The 21,445-nt window shown below is 40.8% G+C and overlaps 2 protein-coding genes across 2 annotated transcripts in view; both read left to right on the top strand.

Moving 5' to 3' along the window:
* Positions 1-21,155, top strand: part of LOC101531427 (cytochrome b5 type B) — a 45,053-nt gene extending 23,898 nt beyond the window's left edge. The window contains exons 2-5 of the mRNA XM_004583984.4: positions 8,169-8,297; positions 9,840-9,869; positions 17,789-17,817; positions 20,033-21,155. Of these exons, the coding sequence (XP_004584041.1) occupies positions 8,169-8,297; positions 9,840-9,869; positions 17,789-17,817; positions 20,033-20,123 (279 nt within the window). The 3' untranslated portion in view covers positions 20,124-21,155. The remainder of the gene's footprint in view (positions 1-8,168; positions 8,298-9,839; positions 9,870-17,788; positions 17,818-20,032) is intronic.
* Positions 16,230-16,930, top strand: LOC105941765 (cytochrome c oxidase subunit 7C, mitochondrial-like). Its single transcript, XM_036492571.2, has one exon. The coding sequence runs from the start codon at positions 16,230-16,232 to the stop codon at positions 16,404-16,406; it is 177 nt and encodes a 58-aa protein (XP_036348464.2). The 3' UTR covers positions 16,407-16,930.
* Positions 21,156-21,445: the final 290 nt, after the last annotated feature.

Below are 21,445 nucleotides of genomic sequence, written 5' to 3'. Positions count from 1 at the left end.
CGTGTAGAGACCTGGAAGAGGTTCCAGGTTCCCGGCCTCAGATCGGCACAGCACCAGCCGTTGCGGTCACTTGGGGAGTGAATCATCGGACAGAAGATCTTCCTCTCTGTCTCTTCTCTTCTGTTCTCTGTATATCTAACTTTGTAATAAAAATAAATAATTCTTTAAAAAATTATTTTATTGGAAAGGCAGATCTACAGAAAGAAGGAAATGCAAATATAAAGATCTTCCATCCACTGGTTCATTCTCCAGGTAACCGCAATGGCCATGGATGAGCTAATCTGAAGCCAGAAGCCAGGAGTTTCTTCTGGGTCTTTCATGTGAGTGCAGGATCCCAAGGCTTTGGGCCATCCTCGACCACTTTCCCAGGTCACAAGCAGGGAATTTGATGGGAAGTGGAGCAGCCAGGATTAGAACCAGAGCCCTTGTGGGATCTCGACACGTGCAATGCGAGGACTTTAGCCACTATGCAACTTCTCTTGGCCCATGAGATGGCTTTCATTTGCTGCTTTGCTTTTCAGATGGTGGCAACAGTCAGGCTGAAGTCAGGAGCTCCTTCCACATCTCCCATATGTGTGGCAGGGCCCTAATTGCTTGGACCTATTCCCCCTGTTTTTCCCAGAGCTTCAGGGAGCTAGGATGGAAGTTGAGCAATTGCAACTTGAACCAGCACCCATATGAGATGTTGGCATCTTAGGCAGTGGCTCTGCCCACTGGTTACGATGCCAGCCCCTTGTTTTACAAGATTCATTGGTTTGAAAGACAGATTAGTAGGTAGAAAGGGAAGAAGAGTGGAAGTGAGTGAGAGAGGAATGGACAAAGAGACAGAGATCTTGCATCTTCTGGTTCACTCCTTAAATAACTGCAGTCACCAGGGCTGGACCAGGCCAAAGCCAGGATCCAGGATTCTGTCTGGTTCTCCTCTGTGGTTGGCAGGAACTTAAGTACTTGGGCCACCATCTTTTGCCTCCCAAGTGCAGCAGGAAAGTGGATCAGAGGCACAGAGTAGCCAAGACTCCAACAGGCCCTCCAATGTGCATGTCACAAGCTGTGGTTTAGTCTGCTAGACCACAACACCTGTCCCTGATTGTGCCCTTCAATTCACGAAGATTTTTAAGTTTGACCCATTTTCGTTTTTTCTTCCGTTGTTTATTTTGGTGTCATATTCAAAATCATTACCAAATACCGAATCATCATTGTACCCCTTGTGTTTTCTTCTTGGAGTTTACGTTTTGAGACTGGGGTTAACATAAGACAGAAATCCACCTCCATCCTTTCGTGTGTGGGTGTCCAGTTTTCACATAACCATTTGTTGAAGAGACTGTCTTTTCCCAGTGGGTGATCTTGGTACCATTGTTGAAGATCATGGAGCAATATGGACAAGGATAGTGGTGCTTTACTATTTATAGTATCGTGTTGGAGCGGGCACTGTGGCGTAGTAAGTAAAGCTGCCGCCTACAATGCTGGCATCCCATATGGGCTCCAGTTTGAGTCCTGACTGCTCCACTCTATCCAGCTCCCTGCTAATTTGCCTGGGAAAGCAGTAGAAGATGACCCAAGTACTTAGGTTCCTGCGTCCACATGGGAGCCCCAGAAAAGTTCCTGGCTCATGGCTTTGGCTTGGTCCAGCTCTGGCCGTTGCAAACATTTGGGGAGTAGACTAAAGATCTCTGTTTTTCTGTATCTCTTAACTCTGCCTTTCAAATAAATAAATAAAAATAAAGTAGTATCAGTGTGTGTGATTTCTGCAATTTATCCTTGTTTATTTCTGAAACTTAGCTGTAAGTTGTTCCATTAGTCCTTGAACACATGTGCTTAACCATATAATATGATAGCACTGTGGAACAATCAGTACTTCCTTTCTCATCCCAGAGGTCCCAACTCTTGATTAGGAAAATATCAATTTATTTTGCTTGATTTTTGAGATTTCTATAAATACACACACTTCTCACTTAAAGATTTATTTATTATTGGAAAGGCAGATTTACAGAGAGAAGGCAAGATAGAAAGATCTTCTCTCTGCTGTTCATTCCCCAAGTGGCCACAAAGGCTGGAGCTGAACCTGCCTGAAGCCAGGAACCAGGAACTTCTCCATGGTGCTCCAGTGAGGTCTCAAGGCTTTGGACCATCCTCTACCGCTTTTCCAGGCTATAGCAGGGAGCTGAATGGGAAGTGCAGCAACCAGGATAGGAACCAGTGCCCATATGAAATCCTGGCATATACAAGGTAAAGATTTAGTTACTAGGCCATTGTGCCAGACCCTGCATGTTAATTAATTAATTAATTAATTAACTTGAAATTCAGAGTTACAAAGAGAGATTGGGTAAGACAGAGAGGCAGATCTTTCATTTACTGGTTCATTTCCCAAACAGCTGAGCCATTTTGAACCCAGGAGCCAGGAGCTTCTTCCAGGTCTCCAACACAGCTGCAGGACAGGGACCCAAGGACTTGAGCTTCCCTCTTCTGCTTTCCCAAGTCGTAAGTAGGGAGCTGCATCAGGAAGTGGAACAGTTTGGACTTTTATTGATGCCCCTATGGAATGCTGGCACAAGCAGAGGATTAGCCTGATACGTTATCATACTCATTCCACAGTATATAATCTTACGTGGCTTGTGTTTCAAAATGTTAGTTAGTTGTATACAGAATGGCTGTGATTTTGATGGAATTATTGTATGTCAATTTTTAAAAAAAGATTTACTTATTTTTACTGAAAAGTCAGATTTACAGAGAAAAGGAGAGACAGATCTTCCGTCTGTGGTTCACTCCCCAAGTGGCTGCAGTGAGCGGAGCTGAGCCGATCTGAAACTGGGAGCCAGGAGCTTCCTTTGGGTCTCCCATGTGGGTGTGTAGGGTCCCAAGGCTTTGGACTGTCCTCCACTGCTTTCCCAGGCCACAAGGAGGGAGCTGGAAGGGAAGTGGAGCATCCGGGTCATGAACTGGTGCCCATATGGGATCCTGAATTTAGCCAGTAGGCTTTTATACAGTAGGCCAAATTATATTTCAGCTTTTTAAAAAAGATTTATTTCATTTATTTGAAAGACAGAGTTACAGAGTAAAAGGAAAGGAAGGAGGAAGCAAAGGAAGAGAGAGCGAGAGAGAGAAACAGATCTTCCATCCCTTATTTCACTCCCCAGTTGGCTGCAGTGGCCATGCTGCAGCTGGACCAGGCCAAAGCCAGGAGCCTGGAACTTTGTCTAGATCTCCCAGGTGGATGCAGGGGCCCAAGCACTTGGGTCATCTTGTGCTGCTTTCCCAGCCCCGAAGTGAATCTGTGAATCTGGATTGGAAGTGAAGCAGTCAAGACTTGAATTGGCACCCACATGGGATGCCAGCATTCCAGATGGCAGCTTTAGCAGCTCTGCCATAATATTGGCTTGATTTTATATATATATATATATATATATATCAGTTTGTTCATACTTGGCTTTATCAGGACATTCCCAAATGCTTGTGGAAAATAATGTTTTTTTACACACAAAGTTTTTTTAAACTCATGAACTGTTTTTTTCACAATATACATTTTATATTAACGGTTGGGTTATTTCCAGTTTTAGGCCATAATGAATAAAGCTATTAGCCTGTTTTTGTATGTGTAAGTGCATATACTTGTTACATCTGGTTGTTTTTTTTTTTTTTTTTTAAGGCAGGTGTAAAGAGAGAGGAAGGGGACAACAGAGAGAGAGGGAGAGCAGTCTCCCATTTGCTGATTTACTCTCAACCTGTCCGCAACAGCCAGGGCTGGGCCAGGCTGTGACTGGGAGCTCAGTTTGAATCTCCCACATGAGTGACAGGATCCTAGGTGCTCAGCCGTACACCAGCAAGAAACTGGAATTGCAAGTGGAGTTGGGACTTGAATCCAAACTCTGTGACATGAGATGTAGCATTCCAAACAGTGTCTTTACCACCGTTATTAGAAATTTTCATTGAGAGAAGTGTAGGTTCATGTGCAGCTGTGAGCAATAATAGATGCTTTGTATCTTTACCAAGTTTCCGCACTTTGTAACATTTTGCAAGCTATGTCTCAGTATCACAATCAGGGTTGATATTGATATAATCCAGAGATCTTACTCCAGTCTCCAGTTTTACTCCCTTCTGATTTGTTTCTTAAAGAAAAACAAATGGTTTAACTTGTAGAGTCAAGAGTCATTTGTTCTTTCTTGATTATAATGCTCAGCATGCAAATTGTATCTACCTCTTGCTGCAGAAAATGGCTCCTTGCCACTTCCCTAGGACATTTAATCCAGGCAGAATAATTCTTGGACAATCTTCATCTATGTGTCTGCCAACAGTTGCCACCTTTCTTTTCTTACAGTGTTATGTAAACTCTCTTGTCCAGAGTAACTGGCTCTTCACTGCAGCCGAGTGTTCATATGCAGTGAAACGAATCTGAAAGACTCTGAACTTCAGATAAAGCATCTGCCATGATTTACCCCATCTCTGATGATCCTGAAAGCACATAGGAATCTGGCAGTGTGTTGGTGTCACCAGTCTTTCCTGGATGATATTGAAAAACAGAGACTAGCTCAGTCTGTTTTTGCCCTGGATTTTCACTCTGAAAAGAGTTTGTATGACTAAAATACTGACACTTGTTCTCCATGTCATTGTGTAGGTTCACTATGAACAGCATAGAGAGAGATGCATTTTGCTTATTTACAATTTCTTAATTTTGGGTAATGAAATTATTATTTTAATTAAATGTAAAACTGTAGTATTTTAGTCCCAAGAAAACAGGAGAATTTTTCGTGATTAAAAGACAGACAACACATAAGAACTAGTGATAATTGACAATATTTTTCCAAAGATTAAAATTTGGCCAAGGTTTTATTTATTATCACTAGCTTAAGTCTTCTCCTTTCTCTTTCATTTCTAGAGTCAACAGAAGAGGAAAACTTCAGCTATATGTATATATTTTAAGATGTATTTGTTTTTATTTGGAAGGCAGATTTTTACAGAGAGGGAAGTAGAGACAGAAAGGTCTTCTTCTACTGGTTCACTCCCCAAATGACTGCAACAGCTAGAGCTGAGTTGATATGAAGCCAGGATCCAGATGGAGTCCTAGCTGGTCCGCTGTCATTCCAGTTCCCTGCTGATGCACCTGGGAGGAAGGCAGCAGAGGATGCCCCAAATGGTTGGGTCCCTGTCATTTATGTGAAAGACCCGGAAGCAGTTCCAGGATCCTGACTTCACCCTGGCCCAGCCTTGCCCATTGTGGCCACCTAGAGAGAGGACAAGCAAATAAAAGATCTTTTTTTCTGATTTTTTCCCTTTCTCTCATAACTCTTTTTTTTTTTTTAAAGATTTATTTTATTTTTATTACATAGATATACAGAGAGGAGGAGAGACAGGAAGATTTTTGTCCGATGATTCACTCCCCAAGTGAGCTGCAACGGTTGGTGCTGCGCCAATCTGAAGCCAGGAACCAGGAACCTCTTCCGGGTCGCCCACGTGGGTGCAGGGTCCCAAGGCTTTGGGCCGTCCTCGACTGCTTTCCCAGCCAGGAGCAGGGAGCTGGATGGGAAGTAGGGCCTCCAGTATTAGAACTGGCGCTCATATGGGGTCTGGGTGCGTTCAAGGCTAGGACTTTAACCACTAGGTTGTGCCGCCTGGCCCACATAAGTATAAATCTTAAAAAACAAAACAGGGTGGTAGAGATCAGACCTTGGTTGTGACAGTTTGAAGATTTCATGTTGATTCATCTATTGGTCAGAGTCATAGAGAGGACTTTTTTTTTATCAAAGATTTATTTATTTTTATTGGAAAGGCGGATATACATAGAGGAGGAGAGACAGATGATTCACTCCCCAAGTGAGCGCAACGGCTGGTGCTGTGCCAATCCGAAGCCAGGAACCTGGAACCTCTTTCCGGGTCTCCCACGCGGGTGCAGGGTCCCAAAGCTTTGGGCCGTCCTCGACTGCCCTCCCAGGCCACAAGCAGGGAGCTGGATGGGAAGTGGAGCTGCCAGGATTAGAACCGGTGCCCATATGGGATCCCGGGGCATTCAAGGCGAGGACTTTAGCCACTAGGCCACGCCACCGGACCCAAGAGGACTTTTTTACATTCTGTCTCATCATGCCAGGAATATATTAGGGGAAAGCAGCCCAGTTTACCTTTTACTTTTCTTTGACAATTCATTCTCTGGGTTGTTGAATTGATACTCTCACGTCAAGAATGACTACTTCACATTACTTAGCAATCAGATATTTGCCCATGTGAGCTTCCTGTTGCTGTGTAGCTGATGGACATCATTGTGGTGGAGCCTGCTCAGAGGGATGATCAACACAGGCAGGACTGTCCATAGGTGGTGCTGGAGTCCAGCAGCTGCCATCTTCCCCTAGGGCTAGCCCCACCAGGCTTGCTGAGCCTCTTCTCTCTGGGGAGCTGAGATCTTGGGGCTTCTCTTCAAGGTCTTCTCATGCTCCTCAGCGTGGGCATCATCGTGACCCAAGTGTGGGCCAGGGCTGTGCTGGTGCATCAGGTCCAGTACACTGCCTGCAGCTGGAGTGCTAGACACCCGACATGGCCCTCCTGGTATTTGAGAGTCCTAAAAAAGAAACTCAGAGTTCCCTGATGTCTTTTTTACTTGTACCCACCTTCTGCCTTAAAACCACATTTTAGACCAAGAGTTCCTAAACCAAGGATCTGCTGTGAGCACGCTGAACCCCCTTTCCTTGATGAAAAATAGCTGTTATAAATTCAGTTTGTAGAAAGATAAAACATATCATTGCCTAATCCTTAAAACAATAAACCTTGTAAAATAATGGTTGAGATGAAAGAATACACAGGAAAAACATGTAGTTTTATTTATCAAATTATTAGCATTTCTGTTCTATGACTAGACCTGATTGTTTCTTTGTTTTTTCAAAGTTTATCACAGTTTAATTTTTCACTTTTGCATATTTTCCAAAAGCAGTATTTTTAAAAATTTATTTGCTTATTTATAAATCATAAAATATTGAAAATGAAAGTACTTTGTAGAAAGACCTATATCCAAAGTCATAAATTTTTGTCAGAGGCAGCATAATAGTTGAGGTATGTCATACAGAAAACACATCTTCCAGAATAGTGGTATAGAGCAAATTGAGGTGTCAGTTCCAAATCTGAGACATTTGTTCCCTGACCAAAAATAAAGCTGAGAGTTTTCATATGTAATAGTAAATGAAAGGTGACTGTTTCACTCTTGCTTTAAAATAGCATGTTTAAATAGAGGCCCACTCCCTGTGTGGAGACCTTTTTAACAGATAAAAATAGAACTTATCCTCCGGGAGCTCATAGGCAGTGTATGACAAATCACACTTGAGTTAGTCTTTTGAAATAGGAATGATAATATTCCTGCTTAAGTGGTTGTTATAAAAAGTAATTAAGAAGCACTATTTAGTATTCTAAAAGTACTATTTTTAGATATGTGGAATAACAAATTCTCTGTTTACTAATTGTAAGTAAATGTTTATTGAATGAGTCAGGGATTGTGCTAAATATAATATTAAAACGAGGTGTTTTGTTTTTTGTTTTTTTTTTTTTTTTTTTTTTAGTTAATACTTGGGGAAGCAATTCCAAAGTTACATATAAGGGCCCAGTGCAGTAGCCTGGTGGCTTAAGTCCTCACCTTGCATGCACCAGGATCCCATATGGGCACCAGTTCGTGTCCCGGCTGTTCCACTTATCTTCCAGCTTCCTGCTTTCCTGGGAAAGCAGTTAAGGATGCCCTGAAACCTTGGGTCGCAGCCTAAGAGAAGCTTCCTGGCTCCTGGCTTTGGACCAGCTTAGCTCTGGCCATTGCAGCCACTTAGGGAGTGAACCAGCCAAGAGCTTCTTCCAGGTCTCACATGTGGGTATAGGGTCCCAAGGCTTTTGGCCATCCTTGACTGCTTTCCCAGGCCACAAGCAGGGAGCTAGATGGAAAGCAGGGCTGCCGAGATTAGAACTGGTGCCCATATGGGATTCCAGTACATGCAAGGCTAGGACTTTAGCCGCTAGGCTACAGTGCCGGACCCGGACCCTGTTTTGTTATTCCTGTTGCATCCTGGTGGCAGACAATATCAGGTCCCCTCACCCCCCGCAACTGCCATAAAAGGGACAAAAGAGAAAGGAAAAAAGGGATTGGAAAGAAACTTCATGATTTAGCTTTTTCAGAAAAACCTTAATTTAGTATAAATATCTTTCCCTTGTAGCACCCTGGTGGAGAAGAGGTTCTGCTGGAACAAGCTGGTGTGGATGCAAGCGAGAGCTTTGAAGATGTCGGCCACTCCTCGGATGCCAGGGAGATGCTAAAGCAGTACTACATTGGCGATGTCCACCCGGTAAGAGCCATGAGGGCTGCGAGCAGAAAAGGCTGCTGACCAGTCGCAGAATAAAACCAGAGGAAGAATTACTCACACAGAAGTTCATTCAATCCAGCCGACAGGCTAAAGCTATCTCCAGAACCATCTAGACCTGTCATGATAGGGTATAACCTCCTATGTGCCAAACAACACATGTGGTGTCTCTGAAAAGCTAAAGGAATTGATAGTACATCATTCTTTTCGTTGATTGACTTTTTTGTAATGCAGTTAATGGCATGTCTACCTAAAATAGTGCCTTGATTGTTCTTGCAATTTCTATCCTAAAAGTAGTAACTAATTTTAAAGTTTTAATTTATTTTTATTTGAAAGGCAGTATTACAGATAGAGGGAGAACCAGAGAGATGGAGATCTTCCATCCATTGGTTTATTCCCCCAAAGGCTACAAAGGCTGGAATTAAGTTATTCCAAAGCTTGGGGCCAGAAGCCAGGCCTCCCACATTGATGTAGGGTCCCAAGCCTTTGGGCCGTGGAGCCAGCCTCCTATTATTATTATTATTAAAAGATTTATTTATTTATTTATTTATTTATTTATTTATTTATTTATTTATTTGAAAGTCAGAATTAGAGAGAGACGGAGAGACAGAGCTCTTCTGTTGGCTGGTTCACTCCCTAAGTGGTGGACAGTTAGTTGTGTTCTTCAGACACTGGGTCTTCTGGGTGATTGACAGCAGGATGTAGTCTCTTATTCCAGGATTAGAAACAAACACATACTAACGATGTCAGGTGGCTCCTGGCTGGACTTGTTCCATGTTCTTCATTGAGAACAAATTCAAGGAAGAGACATAAATAAAGGTGAGCAGAGAAGCCAGATGTATTTAAGGCTAAAGTACATAGTGTGGGGAAGCTGGATAGAGAATGAACAAAAATTGTCAGTGTTTTGGACCATGTTTTATACTATCTGGAAGTAGAGAGGATGGTGTCTCAGTGGGGCCTTAATTGTGTTTTCAAAGAACATGGAGTCTGAGGTGGGGCTTGAGTACCATTCATTTTCTTGCCTTTTTTTTTTGAAATCATGGAAGTGCACTGGGACATCAGATGCACGATAGCCTAAATGATCGCTACTTGAACACAGCCTGCAGCTAGCCTGACTCTAAATTGCAGTAGTGGAGCTTGTGGTCTCTGCTGCATGGAGAGGGAAGGCTGGGCAGTGTAGACTTGACTATCAGGCAGTGCTATGCTGCCTGGCTCGGGCTTCCTCACTCTTCATCTTGGGCTATGATCAGTGGGTTGTACACAGCTACAGCAGGCCAGGCAGGACAGTAAAACTGTGTCATCAGACCTCGGCCCCTACTCTGTCACTAACTCCTTCTCTGCCTAACCAGTGAGAATTCATTTGGCTACATCTTTTTTTTTTTCTTAATTATGTATTATTTTTAATTCATTAATTACATTGTATTATGTGACACAGTTTCATAGGTACTTGGGTTCTCCCCACCCCTCCCCAAACCCTCCCCATTTGGCTACATTTTAAAATATGCTTTTTTTTTTTCTTTTTAACAGAATGACCTTAAACCTGGGCATGGTAGTAAGGTAAGAAGTCATCAGTTTGTCTTTTATATTACAGTTGTTTAGATTTCTGCTTATACAGGTAGAATTTTTTAAAATTATCTTTTATGTTAAAAAAAAAAGTATCTATTGCACCAAGCGAAATTCTGTTTCAGTATATCATCTCAGGAAAAAAGAACAGCTGAGTCTTGAGAACAGAAGGGAAAATTTTGTTTTTCATGATACAGTTCCATAGGTTCAGGGACTTTTTTTTTTAAACTGAAACTTCAAATCTGTGCTCCATATAGCTTTATCTATTTTTTTTAAGATTTTTTTTTTTTTTTAATTGGAAAGGAGATACACAGAAAGAAGGAGCTACAGAGAGAAAGAGTTCCATCCAGCGGTTCACTCCCTAATGACCACATGGCCAGAGCGGGGTCTCCCATGCGGGTACAGGGTCCCAAGGCTTTAGGTCACCCTCTACTGCTTTCCCAAGGAGTTGGAAGGGAAGTGGAACAGCAAGGACACAAATTGGTACCCATATGTGATCCTGGCACATGCAAGGCAGTGATTTAACCACTTGGCTGTTGTGCCAGGCCTTCCATATAGCTTTGAAAAATTATTTTATGGGTTTAGTTATAGAAAAATCTTATTATTCAGAACATAATAATAATATAGAAATTGGAAAATTGACTTTCTTTTACAAGTATCTTCATCTAATACAGAAACCTTTCTGTCCCCAGTTCACAAACTTAATTCTGCTAGTCCTGTAGGCCCAAAGAGGCCCTCATTCTTCCCAATTTCACAGTAGTAGAGCAGAAACGAAAGATGAAGTGGTTGAGTCCTTGAAGACCTTAATGTAACTGAATTTCACACCAGGAAGAGAATATGAAAGCCTTTTCTGCTTCCCCCCAAACTGGATGGTTCTTCTTCCAAACTTTGCTAATTTTCTTAGATTTCTTTCCCCCCAGTGGGAGCTGTTACTCTACCCTCTGGTTTAAACGGATGACAGTTTCACTGTGACCTGAAATCTCATGGAGGCAACAAGGCCTCCCCATTTTCCTTCTTACGGCTTTTTGCTTCCCTTCTTCCTTGAACAGTATTACTGAACAGATGTGATGCAGCGGTTAAATTAGTCTGGACTCTGTTCTTTCCCCTGGAGAGACTGCTTGCTGACAGTGCCTGCCAGCTGTTGTCCTATAGTCCACAGTTTTTGTGTAAATCAAGTCTTTCATCTTGCTAGACTCTTCGACTCTGCAAGATTGAATTATTTATAAAAGAGGACTGAAATGATCCCTTATAAAATCTGTCAGGTGGTTTGTATTCCCCTCCTCACAAATGTCCTTCCCACTCTGGAATCCTCACTTTCGTTATTAAGGGAAAAATCTGAGCCAAGTATGGCCTCGATGACTGGTTTGAACATCACCGGGAAGTATTACTGTTGAGAAGTCAACATTTGATTTGAGAAGTATTCCAATTTGTGTAAGAGACAAATCTTATAATCTAGAAGATACTACTTATTTCTGCTGTGCAATGACAGTACCCTTTACATTTAACAAAAATGTTTTACAATTGCTATTACTATATGAAGTAGTATTTTTGCTGCTGCATAATAGATAGTTGGGATCATGCTTAAGAATGGAGAATGTTCTTCAAATTCTGTTCCTGATATAATCTCAATTGGAATACCTTAGTGTTTATAATTTGTGGGCTTCTAGTTTTCTAATTCAGAATCTGTGGAGGTAAGGCTTGAATTTGTGTTTTAAGTAACCCAGGAAATAACTAGGGAGCCACACACTATTCTTTTGACTCACTGATAGGCCCATTTTCTCATTGGAACTTAAAGAAAGTGAGTTCTTTTCTGTGGAAGAACTCTGTCTGCCTTCTGTAGGCCAAAGAACTAATTAGAGGTATTGCTGAAATTAAAACTATTTAGTTTTGCATTACAGGAAAGAAACCACTTCAGCTTAACAAGTTCAGCAATAATTTAGTCCCTGCTAGATTAAAGAGTGACAAGACAGTGTTTTCACACTTTTCTTTTCCTTTTGTCACCTGTACTGGAGAGACGTGAGTCCAGTAAGTAAAGTCTGGCTAGTGGCTAGTATGTGTTTCCAGTCACACTGCTGCATTTCAGGTATTGGAGGCAAAGAAAAGCCTTTCATGAAAAATGCAAGGCCACCTACACTACACAGAGCAGTGTTCCAGCCTGATTTCAGATCCTGGATGGGATTTATTTGTTTTTAAAGATTAATTTTTTTGAAGATTTATTTATTTTTATTACAAAGTGAGATATACAGAGAGCAGGAGAGACAGAGAGGAAGATCTTCTGTCCAATGATTCACTCCCCAAGTGACCGCAACGGCCGGTGCTGTGCTGATCCAAAGCCAGGAACCAGGAACCTCCTCCAGGTCTCCCATGTGGGTGCAGGATTCCAAAGCTTTGGGCTGTCCTCGACTGCCTTCCCAGGCCACAAGCAGGGAGCTGGATGGGAAGTGGAGCTGCCGGGATTAGAACCGGCGCCCATATGGGATCCCGGGGCGTTCAAGGCGAGGACTTTAGCACTAGGCCACGCCGCCGGGCTCAAGATTAATTTTTAAATTGTAAAGTCAGATTTACCAACAGTAGAGACAGAGACAAAGATCTTCCATCCGCTGGTTCACTCTTCAGGTGGCCGCAATGGCTAGAGCTGAGCCATCTAAAGCCAGGAGCCAGGAGTTCTTTCTGGGTCTCCCATGCGGGTGCTAGGTCCCAAGGCTTTGAGCCATCCTCTGCTGCTTTCCAAATTCATAAGCATGAAGCTGGATTAGAAGTGGAGCAGCCAGGACTCAAAACTTATGCCCATATGGTATGCCATCATCACAGACTGAGTATTAGCCTGGTACAACACTGTACCGGCCCTTTATTTTTATATTTGAATTTTGACATATCTTAAGGGAAATGTTTTCTACTAACCTGACTCTAAGTATTGTCTGCTTTGCAAGACTGTGACTGTTAAGCTGTATTTTCACTCAGAAAGAAATGGTTTTCAGTAAGTTGTATGTTTCTTTTTTTAAAAAGATTTATTTATTTTTATTGGAAAGACAGATAAACAGAGAGGAGGAGAGACAGAGAAGAACTTCCATCCGCTGATTCACTCCTCAAGTGGCCACAACGGTTGAAGCTGAGCAAATCCGAAGCCAGGAGCCAGGAGCTTCTATGTTTCCCACATGGGTGCAGGGTTCCAAGACTTTGGGCCATCCTTGACTGCTTTCCTAGGCCACAAGCAGGAAGCTGGATGGGAGGAAGCAGTGGCGCAGGGATTAGAACTCGCGCCCATCTGGGGTCCTGGTGTGTACAAGATGAACACTTTAGCTGCTAAGCTACTGCATGGGTCCCAAGTTCTGATACTTCTTCATTCACCAAATCTCATACACATTTCAGAACTGGTTTGGATGCAGTCCGCTGTGCTTCTTAAGAGAGTATCCCGGCAGGCACTCTTGTAGTAGCTGGTGGGAAAGAAAGAACAGTGAGCTTCTAGTGGTGCTCATGCAGGCTTCCTAATGGGAGAGGGTGGTGCATCCTTTCTGCCCTTTTGAAAGTGATTTTATTATAATTTTTGCTAAAGTACCCTTTGGTTCAAAAATCATGTGTCTTTAAAATTCAAATTCATTTGATATTAGCCTTTCATTTTGCAAATGAAAAAATTATTCACAGTTTTGAGCCTAAAGGTACCAGACATAATTTTGGTTTGGGGCAGCTTTACAAAATACGAGGAGTCCACTCTGTGTGTGTGTGTGTGTGTGTTTGTGTTTGTGTGTATTAATGTATTTATTTCCTGGTGGGGTTAAAGCCTTCAAAAAACTTGAACATTAGGAACGAGTTTTATTTCTTCTCGACCTTTTGGCTAAGATCAAGTGTAGGAACCAGTTTTATTGAAACAATTTTTATAGTTTTGAGCTGAGCTCGAAGTACATTTAGAACAGTTTTGTTGTTTGCAAGTAAAGTTTAAATTCCTTGGAAAATAAAGAAGCATGAATATTAATCACTTTGTTGGTCTGATGCTAGAAAAACTTTGAATTTAGCTAATTGTCTCATAACAAAAATCATAGCATCACAATTGCAACTCTTTGTGTGAAAAGTTGAGAGCGTTCAAGTCTGGGCACGAACACAGCTGACCAGGTATGCCTCAGCACCCAGAGGATCAAAGCAAGTTAGTTATAAACTGTAGATATTGCACTTAAGCATCCATCAGGTTTAGTGCAGAGCTTTGGTGTGGAAATGAGGATTGAGAACTTTGCATAAACGATGGGTGGAGGTGAAGAAAGGTTATGTGTTAGAGCTCTTTTCAGTTTTGAAAAGTAAAAAGTAACTTAGTTGGTTTCTTTTCAACTTGGGGAGTTGGCTGCTCAGAGCTGTGCCTTAAACATCTTTTTTGCTGTAATTGATTAGAAGTGGGGCCCTGGTAGTTTGGCATATTTATTTAGCAGTCAGTATCCAAGCACTTTTTTTGGTCTAATATATTAGGTGAGTATACTCCTTTGCGCCAACCCTTCCCACACAGGGATGGAGTGATAGTGGATACTTAGTTCAGAAACACCATCAATGTTTAAAATATTTTATTGTTTATTAGAAACAGTTATGATTTCAGCATATTGTGGTCTTGACTTCTTTTCGTTTTACTTCACTTCCTCTGTCTCTGTCCCTGTTCTTGTCTTTATCCATATCCCATCCTTTTGTCTTCTCTTAGTTGCTTATTGCATTTTCTAAGATTCATTCTAGTCAGCACATTTACAGGGCTTTTTGTTACAAAAGAAGCTAAAAGGGCCTGATGCGGTAGCCTAGTGGCTGAAGTCCTAACATTACATGCACCGAGATCCCATATGGGCAGTGGTTCATGTGGCTGCTCCACTTCCCATCCAGCTCCCTGCTTGTGTCCTGGGAAAGCAGTTGAGGATGGCCTGTAGCCTTGGGATCCTGCACTGGTGTGGGAGACGCAGAAGCAGCTCCTAGCTCTTGGCTTTGGATTGGCTCAGCTCTTGCCATTGCGGCCGCTTGGGGAGTGAAGCAGAGGACAGAAGATCTTTGTCTCTGTCTCTCCTTCTTTGTGTAAATCTGATTTTCCAAGAAAAATAAGTAAATCTTTAAAAAAAAAAAGCTAAAATCTCTGAAATCTAGACATTGACTTATGTGAACTATGGTATTTTTAATGTTATTATAGATTAAATATTGTAATACATATATTATTCTCATAAGGTTTTCAAATTGTTCTTTTTATAGTTACTACATTGTTTATACTGTAAGTCATTGGTGTATGTGGAGCATAAAATGTGGATCTTTCAAATGGGTTTCAATTTTTTGGCTACTATAGTGGAATATTTAAGAGGGCAGTGTTATAAATTAATTCGGTGAATTTGCTGCCATCACTATCTTTTGTCTCCAAACTCTTTGTAACACAGCCAACACTTATATTTTTCAATGACCAACCAGTAACACAGTTTAATCATGGCCTAAATCCTATAGTTCTGGCAGAAGCGTCCTAACTAGAAGTCATCAAGGTCTCAGTATGGTAGTATTTTAATGTTGTTTGAAAGATATATTTATATTTTTATTACAAAGGCAGATCTAAAAAGAGAAGCAGCGACTGAGAGAAAGATCTTCCATCTGCTGGTTCCCATCCTGAATGGCTGCATCAGCCAGAGCTGAGTCAATCAAAAGCCAGGACCAGGAGTTTCTGCTTGTTCTCACATGCAGGTGCAAGGTCCCAAGGTTTTGGGCCATTCTCCTCTGCTCTCCCAGGCCATAAGCAGGGAGCTGGGTGGGAAGTGGAGCAGCTGGGACGTGAACCGTGGCCCTGAGATGCTAGCACTTGAAGGTAGAGGATTAACCTATTGAGCCACAGCGCCAGGCTCTTCTGTAGTTTGTCTAAAACCTTTTATTAGAAGTGTTACTTGCTTGCAGCGGACTAATTTGGGGTATTTCTGCATTCGTGTGGCAGTGTTGCATTATGTAAAATTAGAGTTCCTTTCATGGAGTGCTATGAAATACATCTTTGCCAGTGTGTGTGATTTCTGGAAGTTACAGATTACTGAAAACTGTGGTTATGCAGAACTGACTCTGTATTCATGAAGTGTGTACTTACACATATTGGCAAAGATGGTATTTTGAGTAATGGCAGTGTTTGCTAGTTGGTTATTATCCTCTGGCAGTAATTTAACAGATCCACTCTATTATACAACTAATTGATAAGAATCAGTAACCTCATTTGATGCTTATAATGGAGTAAAAACATCTTAATAACAGGTATATTGAGATATAATTCATGTAATATACAATTCACCTATTTGGAATGTGTAAATCTGCTTCACCTGCACGGAGGGAAGGTGCCCAGAAGCCATTCTCCTGCCTTCCATCTCTGTGCCCCACGCCATGCTGGGACAGGCTGCCCAGAGGTTCATGACCTCAGTGGTCCGTAGGAGCCACTACAAAGAGGGCCCAAGGAAGAATCTGCCGTTTTCTGTGGAAAGCAAGCGGAGGCTGCTGGCCACGACGACTTTGTATTTTGGGTCTGGATTTGCCTCACCCTTCCTCATCGTCGGACAGTAGCTGCTTAAGAGAGGAGGCTCTTTGAGATGATGGCGTTTCAAGACGTGCAGTCTGGGAGAGATGGATCAAGCTCTTGAACTCAGAGCATACTAGATATGTTTGTAAATAAACTTCTGACATGAAAAAAAGAAGAAAAGAAATGTGTAAATCAGAGGGTTTTAGTACATTCACAATCAATTTTGGAACAATTCCATCACTCTAGAGAGAAACCTCTTCCTCCTTAGCAGTTTTCTGTTTTCCCACCCATTCCAATTCCTCAGCCCTAGGCAACAACTAATCTGTTTTCTGCCTCTACTGATTGTCTTTTTCTGGACATTTCATATAAACAGTCTTATATAACATGATCTTTTGTGTCTGGCTTTTTTCACTTAGTATAATGTTTTAAAGCTCTGTCTGGGTTGGAGCACATATCAGTATTTCATTAGTTTTTATTGCCTCTTCTTTTTTTAAAGATTTTTCTTTGCCTTTATTCTCCCCTTCCCCCTTTTGCGGTGGAGTAAGTCGTAAGATCATCATCATAATTATTTTTTTTCGAAGAGTGAACTTGTTTAGTTCCATAAGCCAGAAAGTAGTAATCTATTCTAGAGCTTTTAACCAGTTCATTTGTGTGGTACAAGAGAGGAATTTTGGGGCTTTTAAGAATGTTTTGAGGAAATGCTATCCTAACTGGATAGCATGTCTGACCAAGTGGCCAGCCTGTCTGACCAAGGCATGTCATTTTGACTGCAAATTAGTCTGTTTAGTATCATTGGTATCATTTGTGCTTTTCACTTCTTAAAAGATTGAGGTTGGGTCCAGCATGGTAGCCTAGCAGCTAAAGTCCTTGCTTTGCATGTGCCCGGATCCCATATGGGTGGCAATTCTAATCCCAGCAGCCCCGTTTCCCATCCAGCTCCCTGCTTGTGGCCTGAGAAAGCAGTCAAGGATGGCCCAAAGCCTTGGGACCCTGCACCTGCGTGGGAGTCCCAGAGGAGGCTCTTGGCTCCTGGCTTTGGATTGACTGAGCTCTGTTGTGGTCGCTTGGGGAGTGAATCATCGGACAGAAGATCTTTCTGTCTCTATCCTCTCTGTATATCTGACTTTCTAATAAAAAAAATAAATAAAAATAAATAAAAATAAATATTGTAAGTAATAATAATAAATAATTTTAAAAAGTTGAGGTCATATTTATGCTTTGTTAGTCAGTTTTCAGTAAGGAGTATGAATGTTTTGCCAGAAATAAAATTCCCAGTTCACTGGTTGCTTTTGGAGTTATAAACATTAAAGTGCATGTAAAATGAAGTTCTATTATCAGCTACAGAGCTTATATAAATAGTAAAGAAGATTTGTATGTGCTGTGTTAATCTTTTTTTGCTTTTTTTTTAAATATATGTCTTCTTTAGGTCCCTTCACAAAAGAATACGTGCAAACGGTTAGTATCCTTTTATACTTTCTTATGTGGTATATAATCTCATTTTTATAATGTTATTTGTCATCAGAGAGCTACAAACTAAAATTCAGATAGATTTCACCCCTACCAGGTTGTTAAATATTAAAAATGCTGAGACTGTAATAGTTAGGAAGTAGATCACTAGGATACTTAATTGCTCCTAAGGGGGTGTAAATGGGTACAGTCATTTTAGAAAGCATTTTGAGATTGTTTGGCTAATAAATTTGACAATTTTTTAAAAAAATATTTCAGTCCTTTGAAGGTCAGAGTTAAAAGAGACATCACAGGCAATGGCTTGATCTGCTGATCCAGACAATATGAACTTTTAACCTAACAATTGCTTTTCTAAGGATTAGTCAATAGAAATGTGGCCACAGTTTCATGAAAAATGTATAAGAATGTTCATAGCAGCATTATATAATTTATTCCATCATTGGAAATAGCCAAATATTTGTTAATAAAATGAACAAATCAGTTGTGAAATATTCATGCAGTGAAATATAAGGCAATAAAAATAAATGAATCGCAACTATGAGGAATGACTTGGATGAAGCTCCGAGAATTCTGCCTTATGGCAGAAAGTTATTGTTGTACATTAGTGATTGTTGTACCTTTGTCTCCTTTGGTGCAGGAGAGATGAGCTGCCTCTGGTTCTCTCCTTGGTGGCAAGAGTCAATGAGACCTGCCGGTCAAACATTTACAGTCTCTTATACTGGAACACTTGTCTATTTACATGTTTTCTTAGAAATGCTACTTTGGAACTCCAGGCCCTCAAGTGATCTGAATATGTTGCCCATATGGGGAGAGTACTTCAGAGCTCCCATATGCCCCATTGCTGTTACACTACAATCTTTCTTGGTTTTTTTTTAAGCAAACCTACCGGATTGACATTCTGAATCTGTCCTGGGTAACTTTCTCCCATACTTTAAGTATATAAAGTACTAGGCAGAATTAGGCAAAGAAAGTCACTTTTATTATGAATCTCAGATGGTTTTATTGGTTTCAAAACTTTAACAGGAAGACTTGCATAAGTCTTAAGAGAGGGCAGCCAGGTCATTTGGATCATGGAAGAATGATGTCTTAGAACTAGCAGTGTTAATAAACTATTATAAAGAGAAATTACGTTTTATTTTATTTGTTTATCTTTTAAAGATTTATTTTTATTCTTGTTGGAAAGGCAGATTTAAAGAGAGAAGGAGAGACAGCGAGATCTTTCATCCACTGGTTCATTTCTCCAAATGACTGCAATGTCTGGAACTGGGCCAGTCCAAAGCCAGGAACCAGGAGTTTCCTCTGGGTCTCCCATGTGGGTGCAAGGTCTCAAGGCTTTGGGCCATTCTCTGCCTCTTTCTCAGGCCACAAGCATGGAGCTTGTGATATGGAGTAGGGAGCATGAACTTGTACCTATATGGGCAGAGAATTAACCAGTTGAGCCTCCTAAAAAGAAATTGTTTTAAGGAGAATAATTAGTTTTCTGAATTTCTTCAGGAAATTTTTTCGCAGTATCTTGTATAAGCCTACTTCCAGTAGCTTAACTCTGTTAGAACTATTAATATCCTGTGTGCATATTCCCTGACTAGCTTCCAGGCTTAAATAAAGATTAAAAGGATGGGTTTGGAATCAGACTACCTTTATTGTCTTATAGCCTTGTGATTTGAGGTAGAGAGATCATAAGGTCAAAATATTACTATCTATTTCATAAAGTTGTTAAGAGGATTAAATATTAAGCAGTTAGAATAATGCTGGTAGATGTCTCAGATACTATTGTTTCCAAATTTATAATGGGATATATAATTTGAAAATGGTATGAATACCTATATATTAATGCTTTAAAGTCATTCATTGGGGAAATGTGTAAAACAATGTGTAAAGTACAGGGGAGAAAATCTTAAACTGTACCCAATCCCATATGATTTTGTGCGCACACATACAGAGGTTTGTGTACTTTTTTTTGGTGTCATCTATGCAGTCTATTTTAACCTTTTTTGAAAATTAATTTTCAGAAGATATTTGTCTTTTTAAAAATTACTTTTTAGTATTGTCACCCCAATCTGAAAACTGTTAAACTTCCCGAGTTAATCCAAAGCTCCACTCCTATATTAGCTATCAAAATGTAAATGTTGAGAGAAAATGGACGTTTTATTTAAATACTCACAACTCTATTGCTTCTCTTCCCCATCCCTTGTCTCCCTTCTAGTTGTTGGGCATATTGGATTTTCCCCATCCTGGGCGCTATTCTTGTAGGTTTCCTGTATCGTCACTACTCATCGGAAAGCAAATCCTCCTGAGGAACTCATGCCAAAGTCTGGAAAGAACATCCACTTGGGAGCAAAAACTAGAGGCTTGCTTTAGGGGCTATAGCAATGTCCTCAGATCCTACCAGTTAACATTCGTCTGCCTTGAAACCAAGACAGTTGGTCAGATTCCTGCCTCTGGGGCCAATGTCATTTGTCTGTCAGAGGCTTATACCAAAAGCACCACTGCTCACTTTGTGTCTTTGCTGATGTTTCCTCTCTTCTTTGGTTTCCACAAATACCCTGCCATTTAAAAAACTTAATGTTGGCAACTACAGTTTGTGTTATAGTGACAATTGCTCTTTGATAAAAATGCCTGCCTTTCAATACTTCCAGTGAACATTAGACATTTTTAACAGGACAGTGCTCTATTTTTGAAAACTTTATCTTTCCATTTTTATTTCAGCTAATTTTTTAGACATTCTGACCTTTATTATTTATTGTAGAGGAGCTTAATTCATGAAGTAAAGGTGCATACCTACTGGTGAAAACACAACTGCCAAATGATCTTTTGTTTGTATTTTCTAAAACTGGGAGAAAACCTTGTCATCTCATGTTCCCATGCCCGGGTAGCAAGCAACTCTTCCTGTCCTGTGAGTCCAGCCCACATTCTTTCCGAGAGCTGCTGGACAACACTGTACTTCCCTTTGATGGGAGATGGGAAGAGATAGAGGAAGGAAAGGATGAATTGGGATTCTGAGATCCTAGTGAGTTCAGAGGAATCGTTCTTTTGAAAAATACTGAAGAGCACTACTCTAGGACAGAAGCTTCTGGAAGGTTGCAAAGCGTTCCCTTTGGTTTAATTCCATTTTCTAATCATCACTTTCCCTTGGCGATCTTTTATTGATAAAACATAAGTGCATAATTATGTTCATATAATAGCTTCACCAGGGATTCTTGGTATTTTTTTGTTTATTGATCAGTAAATTTTTGATTCCTCATTTTACAAAAGTAAGAGACTCCATTTTGATCTGTTTGCCCCAGTAAAATAACTTGAAAATGACATTTTGAACATAGGAGATCGTGGCAAGAGACTTGTTTTCCATTTCATTTGTATTTTGCCCTCCGTGGCTCCAGCTTGTGGTTTTGTTCTGTTTTCCCATCAAGAATAATAATAAAAAAAATAAAACTATTAGTTTTTTGCAGATGTGTTTTTTGTTGAGACGTCAGTTGTGATTTAGACTTAGGAATATGTTACTGTTTCTTGCTTGTTCAGGGGTTCTTGGTGGCATATTTGGCTTTATTTTTCCCCTTGGAAGCACTTGAGGAGATAATATGCTGGTTGTTTGCTGCCAGTCACTGTGGCGATTGCCACT

Source organism: Ochotona princeps, chromosome 16 (assembly GCF_030435755.1).
Source record: "Ochotona princeps isolate mOchPri1 chromosome 16, mOchPri1.hap1, whole genome shotgun sequence".
Taxonomy (NCBI): domain Eukaryota; kingdom Metazoa; phylum Chordata; class Mammalia; order Lagomorpha; family Ochotonidae; genus Ochotona; species Ochotona princeps.
This window is presented reverse-complemented; position numbering and strand designations above follow the sequence as displayed.